This window comes from Morone saxatilis, unplaced genomic scaffold (assembly GCF_004916995.1).
Source record: "Morone saxatilis isolate NCDOM2014 unplaced genomic scaffold, NCSU_SB_2.0 Contig2, whole genome shotgun sequence".
Classification (NCBI taxonomy): Eukaryota; Metazoa; Chordata; class Actinopteri; family Moronidae; genus Morone; species Morone saxatilis.
The window spans coordinates 9,006,175-9,027,732 of record NW_023339762.1 but is presented as its reverse complement, the minus strand read 5'-3'; the positions used below and the strand labels follow the sequence as shown (position 1 = coordinate 9,027,732).

The window sequence follows — 21,558 nt, the reverse complement described above, 5'->3', positions numbered from 1 at the left end:
CCGTATCACACAACAACATTTGTGACACATTTACAAACCGTGTCACAAATTTCACGTGAGACCAATCAGGTGCAGAAGAGGAAACAGTGCATGCAGTGGCGTCAACAGATGGCGTTTCTTTTATTCTGGACATTTATATGGCCTCTTGTATGAATTAGTGAGCAAGTGGACCTTGAGCGCAGATTGTTTTATCAACTGCAGTTTTCAATGTCAAAAATATAAATGTCAATCTCACCTTATGAGTCCTTAAAGTGCTCGGACTAATGGTAGAATTATATAATATAATGGAAAGTTTAAACACCTAGAACAGTTCTTTCACCCGCTGACGAAGACCATGGGATATGGTCAAAAGCTCCAGGACACACAAGTAAGTGTCTCTTGAGTTGAGGCTGTTAAATTCTGTTTCTAAGGTAGAGCATGAACTGTCAAGCTAAGTTTTCTAATCCTTTCCACTGTTTTCATTTGCTACTCGAATCAGCTTCATCTTTAAGATTTAGCATCAGCTCTTATTCCACATCTTCAATTCTACAATCGTCATGTTTTTAAAGAGGATAAGGAATCATCTCTTCCCACTTGGGACAAAGACGGCTGTCGCGTCTACCCTTTGTTAATCTGCAGTGATTCGGTGAGTAAAATCTTATTAATCTTATCTCGTCAACTTGACCATCATCGGTTATTACATTTTGACAAGCAGACAGAGATCAAATGAAGAGAGGAAAAAAACAAACACCACTGCACTCCCAAACTGAGGGAGGGGGGCACCTCTCGCCATTCTCCTAGCAAGCCGATCCGCCCCTCGCTGGTGGTTACGACTTCCTCTATCTGTGGAGGTGCATAATGTGCAGAGGGAGAGCCGGTCAGAGAGGATCCACTGACCCCTTCTTAACCCACAACATGAGTGGATGTAAAGGGACGCTCAGTTCACTTCAAGGACCATACCAGAGGTTTTTGCTTATTAGTGCTCTTTAACTACAATTAATGTATGTTATAATATATATCTATAGATTCCCACCTTCCAGGCTGTCTATTGTTTTTCATGCAGTTGAATACACTTTGAAAGACTGTCAGATGTCTGAGTCGTGTTTGAGACCCCACAGATCTGTCCGATGAGTTCAAATATCCCTTCATCATCACCATCCATCATGTTTAAATGTCATTTTGAGTGGATTTTACTGGATGTTATTTAATGGTAATAATTATTTCATTAAACTGGATATGGTAAAAATATCTTTTCATACAATTTCCCTGTCCATGCACCTCCTGCAAACTGCAGATAAACTCCCTGGGGTAAACATATTGCCCTGGCTGGCAATAAATGCTGTATTAGACAGACCGATCACAGTGGTTTCATTTTTTTGACATTATTACTGCGTGGTAATGCATTTTCAAATAGGGAGTACTTTGAAAACACTCCTTCACAGTGTATTCAGTGCGTTTCCAAAGAATATTTTAGGCGCTGCTGCTGAAATACATGTTCCTCTTAAATCCAGATTAAATTTTAGCCTCAAGATTTAAGAGTGAAAAACGCCAGCTGAGAATTAATTGATCCACACCAGATGTAAGACCTATCTGCAAAGGCATAAACCATCGCCTCTCCAAACACCCAATTTTTAATGCCCAGCTGCCATGTTTTTCCAGTTTTAAAACGGCAAGCAAAGACCAAAATACAGCAAGTGTGTGTGTGTGTGTTCAGACAGGTGTGGAAAGAGTTCATGTTGGTGTGTGAGCTGACGTCAACAGCTAATGTAATCTGATCCCTCCCAGACACACAAGTAAAAATGGGTTATGGCATTGAAAACCTAATTAAAGTTATGAGGTATGTAGTCAGAAAATCAATCAGATTTTGGAGCTTCTTTAAATGCACCTTGAGGAAGAGTTTTCAAAACAGTGTCGGCTCAAAACTGCATTATCACATGATATAAACTCACTCTGATACAATAAATGTAAGAAATTGTTCCCTGAGATGGATCTGCTTTCTCAATAAAGGTTCAACTCACTGCAAAAGAAACAAATATGTGTCTGGAAGGTGGGGAATCAAATTAGAGGTGAATGCTTAAAGGCATTGGAAGATGGTCGACAGTAATATAACTAATTTTCTTATTTAGCATATCACGTACTAAACTCCTGGTATGGTCGTTTACAAGCCTGTCTCTTGTGCACCACCTGTTAAATAAAAACTCAATGCACCTGTGGCCTCATCTTGAAATCTGCATCACAAGTAAATGAAAAGTTAACACTGGGTATGGGACATTGAGCTGTGAGTAAAAAACACCATATTAGCAATAATTATAACAAATATGACGACAAAATCAAGACTTGCAGTCACTTCTGAACTTTAAAATCAAGTGGTTTTAAAGTAAAATTTTGATTTTGACAAAGAAGTGACGCACTCAAGTTTTGATTTAATGTCTTCATTTAGATCACATTGTTGGGTATGAACCGATGGCACATGGGCTGAATGTGAAGGAGAAGAAGAGGAGGGAATTTGGTGAGTTGGGATGATGTATTGTGTACCCTCAGATCAAATTAAAGTTTGTTCAGCTGTAGTCTAGTAGAGTAGAAGTTGTGTTTCTACTTGAAAATTTAAATAGATTGATTCCAGATGCCTAATATCAACGAGTCCCCCTCTTAGGTCGACCTCTAGCAGAGACCACAGGGAAGTGGTTTACTGCTGTTGTTAATTCTGGTCCCTCATGTATCACATGTGCTATTGGGTCAAACATCGGTGAAAAATCACCTGGATGGGGCGAGTGAGCTGCTGCCGAACAGAAACAAGTGCAGCAGAGAGGGCGAGGAGTTCAATACCGCCGGCTGTTTTCATTGTGAATCAGAAGTTTTTAAATAGAGGCTATAATCCTTTTTTCTCCTTTGTGACTCATTCTCCTCCATGGAGGGCGGGGGTGAGTAGTACAGAACCATCCATTTGGATATGGATGGAGGCCGAGAAGGATGTATGTTACAGATGAGCTGTTAATGCTAATGAGCTGTAAGTGAATGAAAGATGGCTAGTGAAAGAGGAATCAATGTTATATTGGAGTTAATGTTATATTGGATGTGAGGCTCTGGTGACTCTGTGCAGCCCCTCTGAGGCACTGCTCTGGGGCAGGAGCAACACTCGCTCCCCTCCACCTTTTGGGGCCCCTGGAGATCCCAGAGGCCCCCTGTGTCTCTGAATGTTACTGTTCCCACTGCACGCACAGAATCCTTCACCTCCACGTTGCGCACGGAGGGGTCTGGGGCGGCTTCAGGCCAGTCAGGCAACTCCTGGTAGCCGCCAGCCTTGGCATTCAGCAAGTGGGACAATGAACCCAACTGGAAGTGGTCTCGATCTGCAAAAGCACAAAAAAGGAACCGTGAATGTAAATCTGCACGGGCAAACAGAGTTAAATGAAACACCCAGGCTACATTGTTACACCTCTTATTATTTGTTTATTTGGGGGTAATCGTGGTCAAATTTTTGGACGTACAGTTGATTTAAGTAGGAATTAGTTAGTTAGCTGTGGCCTACATTTGGGAAATTGCCAACATAAAAAGTATGTCAAATTAGTTAGTAGCTGCTCCCTCTTGCAATGTATCCATAGATGTACGGACAGCTATCACTGGATTACTTTGATACTTAAAAACCTAAAAATATATGGATGCTCAGGCAAGCTCTGGAGTGATAAGCATATTTCTTTTAGGATTTCTAAGCAGATCTGTCTCATCTCATCAGATTTGAAGTAGTTATGACTGGAAGACAGAGTTCAATGTTTGATGATGTTAAGAGTTTTAAATTACCTGATTTGCCTCTATGAGCTGTGAGTCACAGCCACTGCTGCAACCGCTCATCATTATTAGGCCAAAAGGGTTGATAAGAAATTCTTATTGGTTGTCTGAAGAATTATAGTGCGACTGTGTTAGCTTTCAGTTCTTTCTAAGCTGTTATCAACCGAGGATTTTAAAATGGCTTCAGTACCTTTAAATGGAGACTCGAGGACTGGTGCAGGTTTGAGGGCGAGGAACAGTTTCTTCGCGTACTTGCTGAGGGCTCCGCTCTTCTCGGTGGGTACGATGAGCTGGCGAATGAAGCGCGCCCGATCTCGGATGTCGTAGTTCTGGTCGTACTTGGCCAAGTTGAGAACATACTGTGTCAACAGTTTGGTCTGCGAGAAGAAAGAATATGAAGGACGTGTTGGATGAAGACAGTACAAACAAGAATACCCATTATCTGATGTGTGTGTGTGTGTGTGTGTGTGTGGCTGTGTTTGTGGATGGGTGCTTGAGAGTTGTTGAGTGAGGAGAAACTTTATGAACTTGGTCAAACGCCGTATATGACAAATTCTTAATTTTGGCCTCACAAAGTTATTTCTTTCTTTGTGTAAAAAACATCCGTTGGCTGGAGAGACGCTTTGTGGTACGAGCAGGATTCACACTTTTAGTAGTAGTAGCTGATAGAGGGTTGCTAGGTGGTTGCTATGGGGTTCTGAGTCATTGATAGAGGATTGCTAGGTGGTTGCTATGGTGTTCTGAGTCGTTGATAGAGGGTTGCTAGGTGGTTGCTGTGCTAGTGGAAAGAAACTAAGCACATTCACTCAAGTACTGTACTTAAGTACAATATTCAAGGTATTTGTACTTAACTTGAGTATTTCCGTTTTCTGCTGTATTGTAGTGGAGTACAGGAATAATTGAAACTGTGTTTTATTCCTTGAGCCCGAGCTAGCCTGGTATATCACAATTATTACAATTTATATGTCTGTTTCTGCACTGAATCTTGGTAGCACTGCAAATACTATTAAGTCATTCATCTTTTAAAATAGTAGTGATAGAAAAACATGCCATTCATACCTGTTTGGAGTTGGTGAGATAGAGCTTGGCAGCCAAATTGATGATTTGTAGCTTAACAATGTCCTCCTCGTTAGTGAATGACTTGGCCATCTTTCTCAGGACATCCGGGGCAATCTTAGGTACATGCTCACAGTATTCCCCAATCAGCCAGAGTATACTGGCCCGCGCCATCGGCACCTGAGAACAATGCAAATTAAATTAAAATGTTGTGTACATACCTCTTTTACTGGTACTAGACAGGGCCCACGATCTTTTACAAGCAAAAACAGTAAAAACATAAAGTACAACTCTTGTTTCCTGTAACCAGAAGCTCTAAAGCCAGACAATGACAGCACTTTGTGAGTGAAACCCTCACCTGGATGTTGTCCGTTAGTTTCGCCATGTGCTTTATGATGTCGCTGTGCTTCTCCGGTTGCATCTGCAGCAGCTTCTTAATAACCACCACAGACTCGGCTACGACTAACTCTGTACAACAGGAGGAGAGTCGCTCATTGAAATCACAAATGAACAGTGAATTGAGTGAGTTACTAAAATGAATGCAGTTCAAATTCAGTCCCTTATTTATTCTCTGAAACAGGTTCTCCATTTTTACTTATTATTTGTTAAAAAGTTGACTTAGTTAAATTACTTTTAAAGTTAAATTAAATTATTTAGGTACGTGAAATCTCTGTCTTATCTAATCTTCTAAAACATGTTATCTTCTGCTTCAAATTGTTTGATTATCTACAAATGAACTGATTAAATTACCCTATTAACCAAATATGCGATACTGCTACTGTACATACTGCAATATTTATATAAGACTTACCGTCTCGGTTGGACAGCAGCTGCACCAGCCCGTTCAGACACGTGTCCCTCACCTCTCCGATGTTGGTAGCACAGCGGCCAATGGCTTGGATTGTGGCAGCCACAAAGTCTTTATCCATACTTTTAATGTATGTCTGCCGGTAAAAACATACTGAATCAGTACAGTAATACATAAAGGCCAATCTCTCCTCGCTCTTCACAAAACATCCCATGTTTCACTGTACCTGAAACTCTCTGAGAATAGTGGAAATGTTTGTCTCATTGGCCAGATTGGTGAGAACCTCCAGCTGCAAACGACAAAAAAGAGAATCAACACTGCAGAAACAATTCAAAAGGGGAATATAAAACTCTATTTACAATAATTACTCTCTAGCTTTTTCCTGCCAAAGATTGCACTTTGGCAAAAATTGTCCATTTTGCATTTTTAATTGATGTCAAGGTCAACATCCTTTGGTTGAGTGTTCAACATTGTTGTTTCTTAAATAAATTACCTGTTCACGAAACTCACTCTTACGATTACAATTAGTATTTGTACTTGCTTTTTTTTTTTCAGTTAAGATCTTAAAATCATGTAATTGCTCCACTTGTTCCATGAAATGCTCCAATAAGTGTGAGTGGGTTCAGAATAACTGGGGATAAGATAAGCTGCTGATATATACTGTGTTCTGTACTACCATGCCTCAGTAGTTGAGAGAATGAATAGTCTTCCACTGATTCAGCGTTTGGATTAAAGAGAAAGGATAACAACACAATAGAATAAAAAATAACCTTTAGGACTTTTATCTGGGTTGGGTCTGTAGAGCGTATGTAGAAACTCTTCAGGTACGGTTCAAACATCCCCTGTGAGACAGGAAGAGAACAAACCTGAGTCAATCTGCAGCTCCATCAGCATTTGATTTCAATTCACACTCACAAACAAACAACATAAATACCACCAGGTGTAGCTCACCCTTCTCTTAATCGTCATTGTTGCCACGTTCTGAAGAACAACATACTGGACTTCACTGGAGGAGGAGACAGAAACAGATGGATGGATGGTGAAACAGAGTAGGATCGATTCAATAAAGTGTCAATCCCTTCTCCTTCCTTGTCTCCTTGACCTGAGACACCCTGAGGCCACATTATAATTATTACGCTGGTTAACAAAAGCAGTGTGGTACTCTTAAAGGTCAGTTCATTGGATTTTTTTTACATAAAGCCTCAATGTATACATTTAAAATGTGCTAAAGACCTGCTGAGTAAAACGAATGAATGAATGATAAATCAATAAAGCCTGACTGTACTAACCTTTAAATTAGATTGAAGACTTTTTTATTTTTATGCATTTATTTTTTATCATCTTATCATTTATGTTTATTTTAATCATTATACTTCATGTACTTTCATATTTTTAATCCTCTTATCTTTTACTACTCATAATGCAGCAAAGCTTTTCTCTTTATTTTCCCCATTCTGCCCATTCCTGAGTCAAATAAAAGCAAACTACTGACCACAAAAAGCTTCTTCCTGCCATAACTACTCTAACAAAAGTTTGCTGTAAACTTTACATCTGCGTTTGTTTGTGGACGGTCTAGTACACAAACAAGACCAATACAAATGGTTTGAACTAGCTTTCTTGTTAAACATCTAGATATTTTTTCTAACCAACGTGGTTGTAATGAGACACCTCTGACTCCATACAAATAATTAAGTATAATATTGTACAGTACAATGTATTTCTGACAAACCCCCCACAGAGAGATGCTGCTGTTTGCTTGCCGCTGAGTGATGATCCCATTACAGCAAACCCAGAACCACAAGAGCACTTGTTCAATAAGAAGCTGACAGTCTGCAGGACTTACAGCCAAGAGGCCAACTATGTGCCATCATCACTCTCTATGGTTTATGCTTTCATGTTTACCTCAGCCTCACTGAGCTCCCTGTTTAATTTCACTTCCTGCTTCGGGGCTGTGGAGATTTATTTTACTACCCTCACTTGTCTTTTGTTTTTGTCATACTGTTTTCCACTTCGATGAGTTTCACGGTCCTTACAGCTCTCTCTTATCACATTCAGCTGTGCATTTTTTTTTGGCACTTCAACTTGTTTTTTGTCCCTTTTCAAGTGAGTTTCTTGAATGCAGCTCTCATTATTTTTAAGCTTAGCTCCATTCTCAGCCACAATAATGCTGTGAGATGGCTCTAGACTACGCTGCGATACATTTTGGAATACGGTGCAGCCAAAATCTATGGTATAGCAATATGAATGGACAGTTTATTTCAAATTATAAACAGTAGTGATAGAAAATATGTCTGCACACTGAGATCCACGAACGGAAATATTTACTATCAGTTTGAACACAATGAGCTTTCCAGCACCTTTAGAGAGATTTAGCTGAGTGGAGCTGTAAATTATAGACAGTAAAACTGACCTGTGGCTCCTCAGGAGACGGACCAGGGCCTTGGCGATCACCCCAACTTCTGCTTTAGGGGCAAGATGGAAATATAGCTGAGCCACAGCCATCACAACCTGGAATGAGAAAACAGACAGGAGGGATAAGTGATCACCAGCAATACAATCTCACAATATAAAATGCATTAAAAAGTACTATACTGTCCCTCTGAGTATTGTGTTCAATGCTTTGTTGTCCATCGGAAATTCATTAATTTTCAGTTCAGTCAGTTACCAATGTATCTCGGCCTTACACTGCCGTAGGTGGTGTAGATGTGGATGTGCTGAATATGCATGGAAGAACTAAAGCAAATAAAAGTTTTGCACTCTTTTTACAGAGCTCAGCTAAAAGTGAGAAGATTAAAATTCATCACAAGAAATAATCTGGCAACTCATTCAACAGAAAGGGTTGTGTGTGTTTTTTTAATCTTTTAAGCACTCAATTCGCATATTGCACAAAGTTAAACATGGATTCACTGGTTTTTTTTTGGTCAGACAGAAAAAAAAACATAATATTGATTACAATATAAAGATGTGGTGAATGTGTTAGCAAACAGAGCAACACTAGCATTAACTACAAGTTGTGTTTCCACCTGATGAATCCAATATTCACTATCTTTTAGGTCTGTTTTTGGTCTCCACCGACTCCTGAGGGAAATATCTGACTCTTGAGCTGCTAAATGCTCCACTATGTTCACCAGCAGGGTCTCTAACTGTGCCTGTGTTCCGTTTGGTGCTGAGCAGGTTAGTGTACAGTGGGTTTTTAGAGCTTTTTCTCCATAACAATCCTCACTATGAAGCTCCATAAAGCTAAGTGTGATAATTCTCCGTAGGTGACAAGCGACCCCTTTCATACTGTCACACTGTTTTTCAATTGATATATTGTTAGAATAAAAATACTGGCTATAGATGCTTTAAGTAGTACGTGTAGCAGTAAGTTTTTACTTCCAATTCCCCCCTAAGAAGCACATGTATGTGGCATTTTACCAAAGGTAACAACAACTGAACTATTTAAAGACAGCAGGGCAAAGGTAAACCATTTATTAATTACTTAACAGGCAAACAATAAGCCGTATAAACTAAATGCAAGATAAGGAAACACATTTGTTGTCTGAGGAACAGAGTTAATCTTGAACCGCATTGAAGCAACAAGCTTGATTACAGCGGTACAAAGGCAGAATAATGTGTGGCGGGTGAATTTCATATCATCTAACATGAAACAAAACAGACATTCCAAGGTGACCACAGAAGCACTAATGCAGTGTGATGATTAATTTCCTTTGGGAAATTATCACTTGTCCCTATTTCAGAGGGAGAGGTCAGCTCTGATTAAGTGTCTTGCTCAGGGACACTTCAGCTGGACGGCTGCTTGTTAATAAGACCTCAGCTACTAACAACACCGACCTGCTGCTCAATGTGGAATCATGCTGGAGAGAGAGTGATTATGGTCTCTACCATGGCAACTGAGTCAGAAGAAGAGCTAACGGGCTGTGTGTTATACTGATGTGCCAAAGAGCAGTGGTCTCACAGCTGCGTTGCGGCTCTGCAGGAGCGGCTTGGTGTTCCTCAGCAGCAGCCGGTGGTCTGGGTCCATCACATACGGCTTCCTCTTGGCCATGGCAGGAGCCTCGGCATTCTTTTCTTTCTCCTCCTCATCCTCGTCCTCATCTTCATCTGAGCCATAGAACGTCTTGTCCCCTCCGCTTCCCTCCTCCAGCAGGGACTCCTACAGAGACAGAGGGGATTAAACTGTGTGTTGGGGGACAAACACGCTAAGGAAATGTTCTTGCATGGGAAGTTGTTATTGGCTGTTAAAAAAGTCTCTGGAAGTCACCAGATGGTAATTTGCTCTTGAATATATTTATATGCTGGTAAAAAAGAGGAAACACTGTGTATGAGAAGAATTACACCTCCTCGTTAGACAAACACGGAGTGCAAAATTGACTATTTGTCACCGCATGAATTGTAAAAGCAGACAATAACAATGTTCAATTTGTTCCTGGTTGCTTATGAGAAAATAAGCCGACAGGTGGGTCTGAAAAACTGATTAAAAAAATCACCAAGTTGGCAACGTTGAAAAAGGACAATAATGGTGGAATAGTTTCATTTTGTACCTCTGCACAGTCACAATGGCACAACTGAAAGAATATAATTAATCCAACAAAATAATAGTTGTATTATTACAATAAATGCACATTTCTGTTGCACACTAATATCCTAAAATCCTATTCCTATGCAAATTACTTGTTGGGGACAACACACAACGAGTAAACTTAGTTTTATTAGTTCGCATGGACCTCTGTACCACACAATAATGAATCAAACACTTACAGTACATAGTCTTTTATATGATCAAATTCACTGATATAGTATACAGTGCACATAGTGTTTTTAAAAAACAGAGAGTAAAACTGTGGAAAAGGTATTGTAAATGTGGCAGTGCAAACTATATATTAACAGTTGCTTGTGAAAAAAAAAGACAATCAACAACAATTTTGATAATTGATTAATCTTCCAATTGATTGCCAATTGAATCTGTCAATTAACAGGGGGAAATTGCCAAAGACTTACTTGTTGCAGCTTCACACATGTAAGGATTTGCTGCTTTTGTGTGTTTTATTTAACTAGAATCTAATATTTTAGGGTTTTTTATTGTTGGTCATTCAAAACAAGCAAGTTTAAGACATCACACTGGGCTCTAAGAAAATGTGCACTGTGTTATCACATAGAAGAAATAAATACACCTTATTAACTACTGAGCCAGTGAGCAGAGGTTACACTTTTATAAAGTGACAAACATTTTTGGGACTGAAACCTGTTCCTTACTCACATTGATGTTTGGGTTGAGGAACTGGGTCCTGGCGTAGCGAGTCAGCATGTTGATGATGACGACCTGCCCCCACTCCTCCACGTCGATCAACAGGTTACACAACTTCCTGTAGTTCTTGTGGATCAGGTCAATGCGCTCCGGACACACCTCCTCAAATGCCATAACAACGCTTCCTGCCACCAGCTGCAGCAGGTGGTGGTGTTAGGATAATGTTATTTAATACCTTATGTCAGGACAGTACATGTAATCTATGAGTATCTAAAATTACATCTTAAGTTGAACAATTAATTTGTGAATGGCGACTGGATTCTACAGCTTGTTTTTTGCTATATTTTGGTTGGAAATTACAACAAGTTCTGCAAAAACTGCAATGTGAAAAGAAAGACTGCTTAAACAAATGATAAGCCTTGAAACAACTGAGGCATTGAATGCAATCTGGTGCTGTGCACAGAAGCTAGTTCGGATGTTTTGCGTACTCTGTGTTTTTCAAACTCGTATTTGCATTTGTTAATAAGAAATCTGGTGGAAAAAATACTGGATCAGTGGTGCAAAAACCCACCGTGGTTTTGTCAGCGAGGAGTTTCTCTATGACTTCAATCAGCTGGTCCTTCTGTTCTGGATCCAAACTGTCAGCAAAGGAGAATAAATCATTGAAATGCATGAAACAAGAAATGTTGTATAAAGAGTTAGGAATCATTTGTCCTTATAAACCCTACTCTCAAGTATAAAACAAATGGATTTTACTGCCAGAGCAGTGATGGATTTCTGGAGGATACCTTTTACTGTCATGAAAGGTTTTAATATCACTATGACACTAAGTCATAACAACATTAGTCTTAGTCTAGTGGTTCTCAAACTGGGGATCAGGACTCTGATCTGAATGATAAATTCTCAAAAATGTTCAAGCAATAACATATGTAACTAGTAGGCATCTTCCAATAAATACTAATAAGTAGTAAGTGACATTTCATGTCAGAGTTGACCATGCTGTCTTTACACCCAAAACAGGGAATTATGAATAAATATATTGCTTTGTATTTGGGGCCTCTGTACTGAATAAGTATCAGTAAGTTACCTGTAGAGTTTAGGAATCGCGTGAGCAGCTGTCTTCCTGACGTATGGGGACATATCAGAAGCAGCCTCTTTGATGGCCAACATCATTATGGGGACAATGATCGTGACTCGGATGCTGGAGAGGACTCGCAGGGCGCTGGCTCTGATCAGCTGGTTGGGATCCTGTAAAAGTAAACAGCAAGAATTTCTTAAGCAATATTGCTGCTTCTTGACGAGGTTTATATGGCTGACTTACGTGATTCATTCCAAAATGTGAGACTACAGCAATGTGAGGATGTACTTCTGTGCTTTGAGCTAAATGCTGACAGTGCCAGTACTAATATGCTGATTAGAGTATAGCATTTGCTAATTATAATTATCACAGAACACAACTGAGGCTGATGGGAATGTCATTAGTTTTGCAGGAATTTGATCATAAACCAAAGTATTATAAATTAAAATTTGGGCCTGATAAAAGAGATCAAGTTATTAGAATTTGTTCTCTGGGGATCTTGAAAACACCCCGAGGATAAATTCAATCCATCCTATACTCAAAACCATAAAGGTTAACCTGGTGGCACTAGGAAAAATGAATGGATCACCAAAATATGTAGGATTCATCCTCTGGGAACCATGAATGTCTGCACAAAATTCCATGGCTCTCCAATCATTGTTGATATATTTTAATCTGGAGTAACCTGGAAGCTCATGGCTAAACACATACAGCAAATCCTTATTTTCTGAGCTTTATAACTTTACACCCTCAGTGTTTCTTTCTGTACAATTCTGAAGGAGCTATCACTTATGAAAACTGCTGTACCTTCAACCCTCGCTGAAACGTGGAAATGGAGAGCAGAGCGAGATCCTGCTGCTCCTCGGCATATCGCACCAAGTAAACATAGACCAGCTTCTTCACCTGTAGGGAGGAGCAGTGAGAGGGAAACAGGCCAATGGAAAAAAAACTGATTTAATCCAAATTATGTAGATTAGTTCAATTATTTTCACAGAGATAAATCTAAAGTGAAGAGATAAAGCAAAGTGATAAAAACCTTAAAAAGAGGAGAGGAACATTGCAATTTTGTTCAGGTGAGATAAAGCCAAACCCCCTCGGCGCTTTTAAAAATGTGACAAGATCATGCATAAATTACAAGCAAGCTAAATAAGAAAAAGCCTTAAGGGCAGAAAGCAGCTTTTTTTACCACATAAAACTACACAAATTGCAGAAAAGGAGCAAATAATATGTGACGCAAAATGGAACTTGGTTCATTACAAACCTCAATGTTTTTACAGGCCACATTTTTCACCACAGCAGGGAACAGATCCGATGCATTTTTACCTCGGGCGATCATCTGCAGAGAAAACACACACACACACACACACACACTAATGAGAAATAAGGATTTCATAAGGTGACAAGTTTTGAGGAGTTTCAATCACTTGCAGCTTTTTAAAGTTTTATTCCAGCTCCTTTTCATGCTTTTCCTTCCTTTTCATCTCCTCAGCCCTGCAGGGATGATGAATGAAGAGATGGGTGTGGAAGAATCTGACACAGATTGTGAATATTTAACAGCTGACTGCGCAGTTTGTATCTCTTACCGCTGTAGTTACATCATTCAGAACCACCTTCCGTTTAAGTCTATTACAGTTTCATTTTTAATGTGATCCGCCTCTCTCATGGAAGCGTTGTTATACTGAGATCTTTCCCATCAAAAGGATCAATCAATGAAATCAAGGTCAGTACAGAGAACAAGCTTTGGGTCCTTACGGGTGTCTGAATTAATGCTGCATGCTGTGTGCGTGGTACATAATGACAGCTTTTCTCAAAGCTTTCCGAGGCTTTGTCCTTCACTCGACATGCAGCCGCACCTGCTGATCAGTTGCATCCCAAAGTAAACATTATTTATACTCACAGCCACGATCCGCTTCATTGCCTCCAGCTTCAGGGAGTCTTTGTTGCTGTCCAGCATCTCCTTCAAGTCGTCATGTCTGAGGGAGGAAAACACTCAAAATTAGCTCACAGCATGGCAGCACAGGAATCAACAAAAGACTCTGATTACCGTGGCCTCCAACAAGAAATACAGACCTGTTTTACAATTTCCATTCATTGCTCAAAATTGATCAAAGTCTACAAGTGTGACCCAGAAATAATTCTCTTTGAAGTAGGAAATCCAGTTTGCAAAATGTGGAAATCTTTTAAACTGCAGCTCATAAAAGCGGGGTAATTGGAAAGTGACATAATCGCTAAAACATGTTGACATCAGAGAAAGTATAGATATTTCAGAAGGGATGGATTAAGAAACATCTCTCTATCAGAAGTGTTATGTTGAACATGTACCCCGGTACAACTGTAAATCAGCCTGTAGGTCTGTTAGTATTATACAGGCTCGTTATTGATGCTGAAATGATCAGGCGATCAACCGAAAATGAATCAGCAACTATTTGATAATTGATTCTAAAATCCCTTTATTAAACACACATGTCAAACAGTGTCTTGTTCCCAGCCTCCCTCAAATGAACAGAAGAATCTCTTAAATATCCCTGTATGTTTGATATATTTGAGGGAAACAAGCCATTTGAAGAGCCTTGAGCTTCACAAAAATGTGCAGTTTTTCTGTCGCAAATCTGACATTCAATCAATTAATTGTCAGATTACCTACAGAGTAACTGTCATATTGTCTATTATCCATTATTGTTAAACCTGTGTGTGCCAATGTGCTATTTAAATATAACTGCATTACTTACAATTACTTTACATATAATTAAAGTCAGTCAAATTAGTATCATGGGAGCTGAAACAATAAGTTGATTAACCAGGAATTATTTTCTATGTATTTGTTTTTTAAGTCATTTTTGGAGCAAAAAAAATACCAAGTTTTTTAATGTTACCATAGCTTATGTAATATTAAAATTTGATATCTTTGGCTTTTGGGCTGTTCGTCCATTATATCAATAAGGAAATACCTTAAATCTGATGTACAGTAATTATCACTGATGAACATTTAGACACACCAACAGATGTTTGGCTTCTATGGTCAAAAAGAAACAGTTAACTAACAATGCTAATGTCACAATGACAATGTTAATATATAATATAGGAATTATAGTTATAGGAATGTCAGCTTATTAGTTTTACAGGATTGGTTGTTTCAGGGGATCACTAAGGTTATTAGAATTTATCGTCTGGGCACCGTTGATATCTGCAATCCATCCAATAGTTGTTGTATCTCAGCCTCTGGACTAAAAAGGAGGTCACCTAGTGAGGCTATAAAGTGTCCTATTTCTCAAAGTAAAGTATCAGAAAAAGTACTGTGTTGGTATCAGAACTGAAATGATACCCAGCCCTTAAAAAAAAGGGAACACCTACAGTTTTTGTTGTTTTCCAGTTTTATGAGGAAATAAGGAACAGCTGTCTCCTCTATCCACACACAGGCTACAGTAACAGAGGTTAACATGTAACTGTGCAGCCATGTTCATCCATCCTCCTTTTCAGAGGCGATGGGAACAGACCAGCTAGCTCACACAAGCGAAGCAGGATCCTTGTCTGAGTTGATCTAAGCTGACATCTCCACCCTGCTGTACAAACACACACTACACACCCATTTTTTTCCCTGTTAAAAGGTTTTGAGTTTTTTTTGTGGGAGGCTTTCCCTACCTGAATAGAGAGTCTAAGACAGAGTGATTTATAAGCTGTACAGATTGTAAAGGCCCCTGAGTCAAATTGTGATTTGTGGGCTGCATAAATAAAATCTGATTCGACTTGACATAAGGAACGCCACCAGTTTCTACCAAACCTGGCAGGAGGAACCCGCAGACAGCACCGGTTAGTCCGAGTGCAGACAGGGTGACTGCTACGGCTGTCAAGATAAAGACGCCAGCCTCATTGCATGTTGAAATACTGATTGATGACATTTAAAATCAGATATTCAGGCTCTCTCTCTATTGTCAAGAAATGGAGACAATAATTACTTTTCCTAATTCATAAATACATGTTTCATGTACACCAAAGATAAACAGCTAAAAACACGTTATCCATCTGCTCCTAATGAGTTTATGGATGGCACAAATTGTTATAGTAATATATCTCTAATCAGCATTAGCGTTTAAGACAGATTAAGACTCAGTTATTTATTTATGTCTTTATGGTTGTCACAATGATATATTATAACACTACTACCTTACTAGTTCACAAATACTGTGGTTTCCTTGTGAAGTGTCTGTCTTTGTGTCAGTCTGTGGGCAAAAAGGAAGAACCAACTAACTGAAAGAGTCCAAGATTAAACTTTTCATTTGGAGGTGTGGGAATAAAGGTAGGAGTTCTGTTAGTGATGGGCGGGGTGATTAAACAGCTGCCGAGCTGCACATTTCCAACTAGTTTCCAAGGCAACAAAGGGTGCAATAAAATTAAGTTAAGTGATTTCCTGCCTTCCTCTAGCGCCTTGACAGTTTCACACCATGAGAGACTGGAGGTCTGTGGTGCTGAGCAGTGGAAACATGGTGACTACAGGCTCCTGATACATGCCACTCACTGCTATGTAACAGGTGGATACAATGCAATTCAGACGCTGGTCATATCTTATATAAATGTTCATTAGTAGGTTATCTAAAAAAAAAAAAAGGCTTGTTTTGTTCTGAACAGTTCAAATCATCCAAATGTGGTGCATAAATTATCTGGACAAGCCCTAAACTGAGCTTTTTAATCTATACTATACTTAGTATAGATACTTTAAATTACTATACTTAAATCATGGCCATATTTACTGTTAATTAGTCTATAATCATAAATAAAGTTTGGCAGAATTCGTCCTTGAATGAAGTCCTATTAAATGTGTATTCTGAAGCTTATCGATATTCAGAAACATTAAAGTAAAATAACACATTTAGAAGACATTGTACATATTCTCTGAGTACTGATCTTAAAGTCTGCTCAAATGTGATAACTTTTAACTAGCTACCCATTGTGACTGGAGCCTATGAACTTTTTTACTTTTCTGTCCTACATTGTAGTGAATAATTCAAACACACTGAAACCCACATGACAAATAACTTTCCAAACTATTTAATCCAACTGTCACTGAGTTAGGAGCTGAGGTAGGGTATACTACTGTTCCTGTTTCATCTGTTTGGGTTGTGTGACAGCAGTGAATGGAGGCCTTGCAGTCTGGGAGGAGGTGGCCACTGCAGAACACGGTTGATTTATCACGACTCTGCCTGAGTTTGAGTTTGCCTGACTGTGTTCGTGAGCGCGTGTCTGTGCGAAGAAAGATTTCTGCTTTCGTCTCCATCATGCATCAAAGTGTTAATAATTTCATTGCATGAATAATATAGTTCACACTGTCACACACTTCAAAACCTAAATTCATCAAAGAGTGTCAAATTAAAACCTGACGGTAGCTATAAAATGCTTTTTGTGGACGGATTATTTTTGGACGTGAACAGCGAACTGACGCTGGTTTCTTGGTTACAAATATGTGGCTGTGTCCCAAAACAAATTAAAAAACAAACTCTGATGCATAAATGCAAAGACAACTTGCCCAAAGCACCGAAAGACCAGACATGAGGATGAGTAACACTAATGCTGATTTCCAGCAGAAAATGATGATCCCACTGGTTCATTTCTGCCTGCGAAATCGTGATGATGGGCTGCAGCCCGTGGCCAAGACTCCAGAAATGTGAACATTTCCATCAAGTAGTCGATTTATTACAGCCTGAAACAACCTCCATCCACTGCCTTTGATGTAAAGTTGATAAAAAAGTGTTTATCTTAAAGTGACAACTATTAAAAGAAAACGTCAAACCCAAAACACCTAAAAGCACCACAGCTAGTAGATATATCTTACAGTTCTATATGTATTTCTCTTATTCCTACGGCCACTGACAGGTTATGCACCTTATACACATTATACACATTATGACCACCAGGGTGCCCAGGTGGTCATAATGTTATGGCTGATCCGTGTATGTAATAGAGAAACAATGGAATTATGGAGTGAAATCTGACCAAGACTCAAGTCTACAGCCATGCCAGTGCCTCCATGAGATGTCTTACAGTAGACACAGCGGTGCTCTGAAGTGAATGCTAACGTCACTATGCAAACATCCTGATGTTAAGGTATTTAAATACTGTTTACCATGTTCACAATTTTAGTTTAGATCATTGACAGTATACTGTATATAAGGTTCACACTTGGTTTAGATGTTAGCACGCTTAACACAAAATACAGTTTGGTTTGGGAATGTCACAAACTAAACCATTGTACAAAAAAACTCAAATTAAAAATACTAACTGACTAAACTAACTGAAAACTTGATGGGATTTATTGCCATCTAGCGGTGTAGTTGAAGATCGCAATTTTGTCGCTTCACTCTCCCCTTCAAAGCGCGAAGGAGAAACTACGGTGGCCGCAAAACACTTGAAAAACGCAAACGTCCCTATCTAGAGCCACTGTTTGGTTTGTCCCATCTGGGCCACTATATAAACATGGCGGACTCCATGGAAGGCGACCCGAAGCCTCTCTATAACAGGCTCAATTTAAGGTAGGGAAAACACATTCTTATTTTCAGGTGATTATCTACTAATGAAAACATACCTATGAATATTATATTCCTTTTGTGTCAATAGATCCTCCTGTTACACACCGGACAAACAACAACAAAGTTGTTGCAGTTCGACCTGACGGAGACATGAATATACCAAATTTCATGACAATCCATATAGTTGTGGAGATATTTCACTCAAAACCAAAACTGTCAACCTGGCAAAAAGAAGAAATATCATTCATACATTAGGATTCATTCTCTGGGCACCATGAATGTCTGTAAACCTCATGACAATCCATCAAATATTGTTGGACCTGGCAGACAGAACACTGCAGTAATCAGTATATCACCATCAACTGCAGGCATCACATTTTAGCGTCTGAGCTTCTTTCAAGAGACAGTTTTGCACTTAGAAATCATACAGGGGAGAATCTAATGTAAGAGTCAGAGTAGCCTTTTTCCACAGCCTCATTGAACCACACTGCAGCATGATGTGGCACTGACCTTGTTCTTAGTATGCTCGCACTCTCTTTCCCTAAATGCAAGAAAGCTGAAAGCAAAGACCTCACATCAATTCTCTCGATGTTATCAACAGGCAGGAAACAGGAAATCATTAACTGAATCAATATTTGCGGGCCAACTTGACATGTAAATTTCATATTTTAACAGACACGTTCAATGTTTTTACCTGCTAAACGGTACAGTAACTTACCGACCAAAGGCTTAATTTGTTGTACAGCTTTCGTCTATTTACCACCTCCATCAGCCTCACTAATTAATAAAGTGACAGGAATGCATGTGGCTTGTTTGATGACAAACAGGCCTTTTGAAGATCTAATTAAAACTGGACCTGAATACACTGATTACATTTGCTGCAGCGGTGGCCAAACATTAAACCTGTCAAAGTGGAATCATCAGCAATCTGCACCCACAGACAAGTTACACATGCATTATTAGTAATAGTAGTAGTGTAGTGTCAGTAATAGTGGGACATATGGTTGCTTACAAACCGAGCAATGCCATTACCACTATAGGAAAAGGTGACAACAATTTAACAGCCTATAAGGAAAGGAAAAAAACAGAGTCTCTTCCACCTTTTTATACACTAAAACACTTCTTTCCTACAAAACAAAGCAGTTTTAGGAAAAAGGTAACAGCCCCGGGTACTTTGCAGTCTATCTGCTCGACCATGATGTATTTTAACAAACTATTAATGCCACCTCAGTGAATTATCTTAGAAATAAAGCCTCATCTTGCACAGGAAAAACAACCCTCTGACTGGGTTCATACTACTCCGCTCATGCCCAAAGGGCCAAAAGTAATTCTGCACCAACGCTGGTTCTCTAATTTCTTTGGATTTTGTCCCGTCCTGCCGAACAACAGCTGAATTTACAAACAGCTCTGAATTATTTAACCCGCTGTGGTACAACAGAGTACACCGCCGGTCAGGTTACCTGGCACCAAAGCCAAGAGATCAGCAGCTGGAAAGTCTCCATGGAAGTAGGCCCAGTGTTCAATGATACAACTTCAGATGTCATTCTGTTCACCAAGAACAGAGCTCTGCAAGACTGCAATAACATTAAAAGGAGTAGATGTGAGAATGTATTTGCATGAATCAGAGGAAAGTGAAAGACTGAAGAGTTGCAGCTTGCATTTATAAGTAGCTGCTGAGGCTGTTTTACATAAGCTGACTGTTTTAGCCTGAAGTCTATTGTTTTTTTTGGTGTGACATATATATACGCCTTCTTAAACCAACCAGAACTTCAGTAAAGCTCATCCTTTACAATAAAAACAATATAGTTCATATGTATTTAAAAGTGTATTTGGCAAATCTATTTCTGAAGAGCACCACTTTTGATGTTCATCTTAACGGTTCACAGTCTGATTAATTAGGGTACAGCAGCTGTTATGGCTTTTTCATGCTATCATAGGTCTGGTTAATCAAACAGCAAGCAGATATATATCTTATGATAACAGCATCACTGCAGAAAAGCTATTGTTCGTAATGTGTATGTGTGTGTTATGTGGCATATCAGGAAACTACCTATCTCCCCTCCTCTAATTTCTTTACCAAGGTTATTCACTTTTCTTCCTGGCCACAGCTTCTTCAGAGGTCTAATACGAGTGCTTTCCATCTTTTTTAACTTGTGTGCCATTAAAGCGAAGCACAGCTTTTGTCAGGTTTTTATATGAACAGTTTTATAAGGCCAACAGCCCATAATAAGAAAACACCGATTTCAGAAGAAGAATTTTTGTTGAAGAAATATATTTTTTCTTATTTTCTGTCCTGTTAATTGCCTTTCGACCCTCAAGACTTATCTTGTGACCCTTTTCGGGAGCACCGACCCTCAGGCTGGAAACCACTGACCTATTCTCTTATTATTCTGTTCGTCCAACATTTTAAGCATCCAGTTGCACTCATCATAACCTGCCCTCAAATACAACTGTAGCACGGTGGGGTTGAACAGATCTGGATCCTCCTGGACTTTCCTACCGCAAAGGTTGAGTTTGGAAACTGCCGCCACCTCCACCACCTTCCTCCAGGTGTGCTCGTTCCTCATGGTCCCCGCCACCTCCTCCTCCTCCTCCTGTACCTCCAGATCGGAGGTGGCGCAGCTCATCGGGCTGCAGGGCGCTGTACCAGGCCTGCTGCACGCCGTCAGGGGTTAGCACGGGGCTCTTGTCCTCCTCCTGGCCCTGGACCTGACTCTGCACAGTCTTCACGATGTTCACCGCGTTCACCGGCAGCTGCAGCAGCTTCTGCATGGTGGTCATGTTTGAAACTTGGTCTGAATCAAAAGCTTGAGAAGCAACCTGTAGAATCCCAGGTATATAAAGTGGAAAGGCTGCAGTTTCTAAATCAGATGGACGAGTCTGTGAAATTCTCCAGATGCTCCCCAGATAGTTTTCACACAGCGCCGAGCAGCTTCAGTTAGACTCTGTGTTTTAAACACTCCTTCCCTCCGAGGTTAAGTATATCCAACATTTCTCGCACGAATGATGCAACAACCCTCTTCAGCAATGCTCCAGTGCCTGCTGAAAGACTTCTCTACCGAGGCAACGTGGATACACTTTCCGA

The 21,558-nt window shown here is 39.7% G+C and overlaps 1 protein-coding gene across 1 annotated transcript in view; it reads right to left on the bottom strand.

The window, feature by feature from the left end:
* The window catches only part of LOC118329935 (AP-3 complex subunit beta-2), a 35,190-nt gene extending 13,936 nt beyond the window's left edge, over nt 1-21,254 (bottom strand). The window contains exons 1-17 of the mRNA XM_035664288.1: nt 20,974-21,254; nt 13,853-13,928; nt 13,217-13,291; nt 12,763-12,858; nt 11,965-12,125; nt 11,449-11,515; nt 10,890-11,072; nt 9,588-9,785; nt 8,040-8,137; nt 6,581-6,635; nt 6,400-6,471; nt 5,856-5,918; nt 5,633-5,765; nt 5,180-5,289; nt 4,825-5,001; nt 3,956-4,142; nt 3,211-3,329 (exon numbers count right to left, since the gene is read on the bottom strand). Coding sequence (XP_035520181.1) covers nt 3,211-3,329; nt 3,956-4,142; nt 4,825-5,001; nt 5,180-5,289; nt 5,633-5,765; nt 5,856-5,918; nt 6,400-6,471; nt 6,581-6,635; nt 8,040-8,137; nt 9,588-9,785; nt 10,890-11,072; nt 11,449-11,515; nt 11,965-12,125; nt 12,763-12,858; nt 13,217-13,291; nt 13,853-13,928; nt 20,974-21,254 — 2,151 coding nt within the window. The remainder of the gene's footprint in view (nt 1-3,210; nt 3,330-3,955; nt 4,143-4,824; nt 5,002-5,179; nt 5,290-5,632; nt 5,766-5,855; nt 5,919-6,399; nt 6,472-6,580; nt 6,636-8,039; nt 8,138-9,587; nt 9,786-10,889; nt 11,073-11,448; nt 11,516-11,964; nt 12,126-12,762; nt 12,859-13,216; nt 13,292-13,852; nt 13,929-20,973) is intronic.
* Between the last annotated feature and the right edge of the window lie 304 nt (nt 21,255-21,558).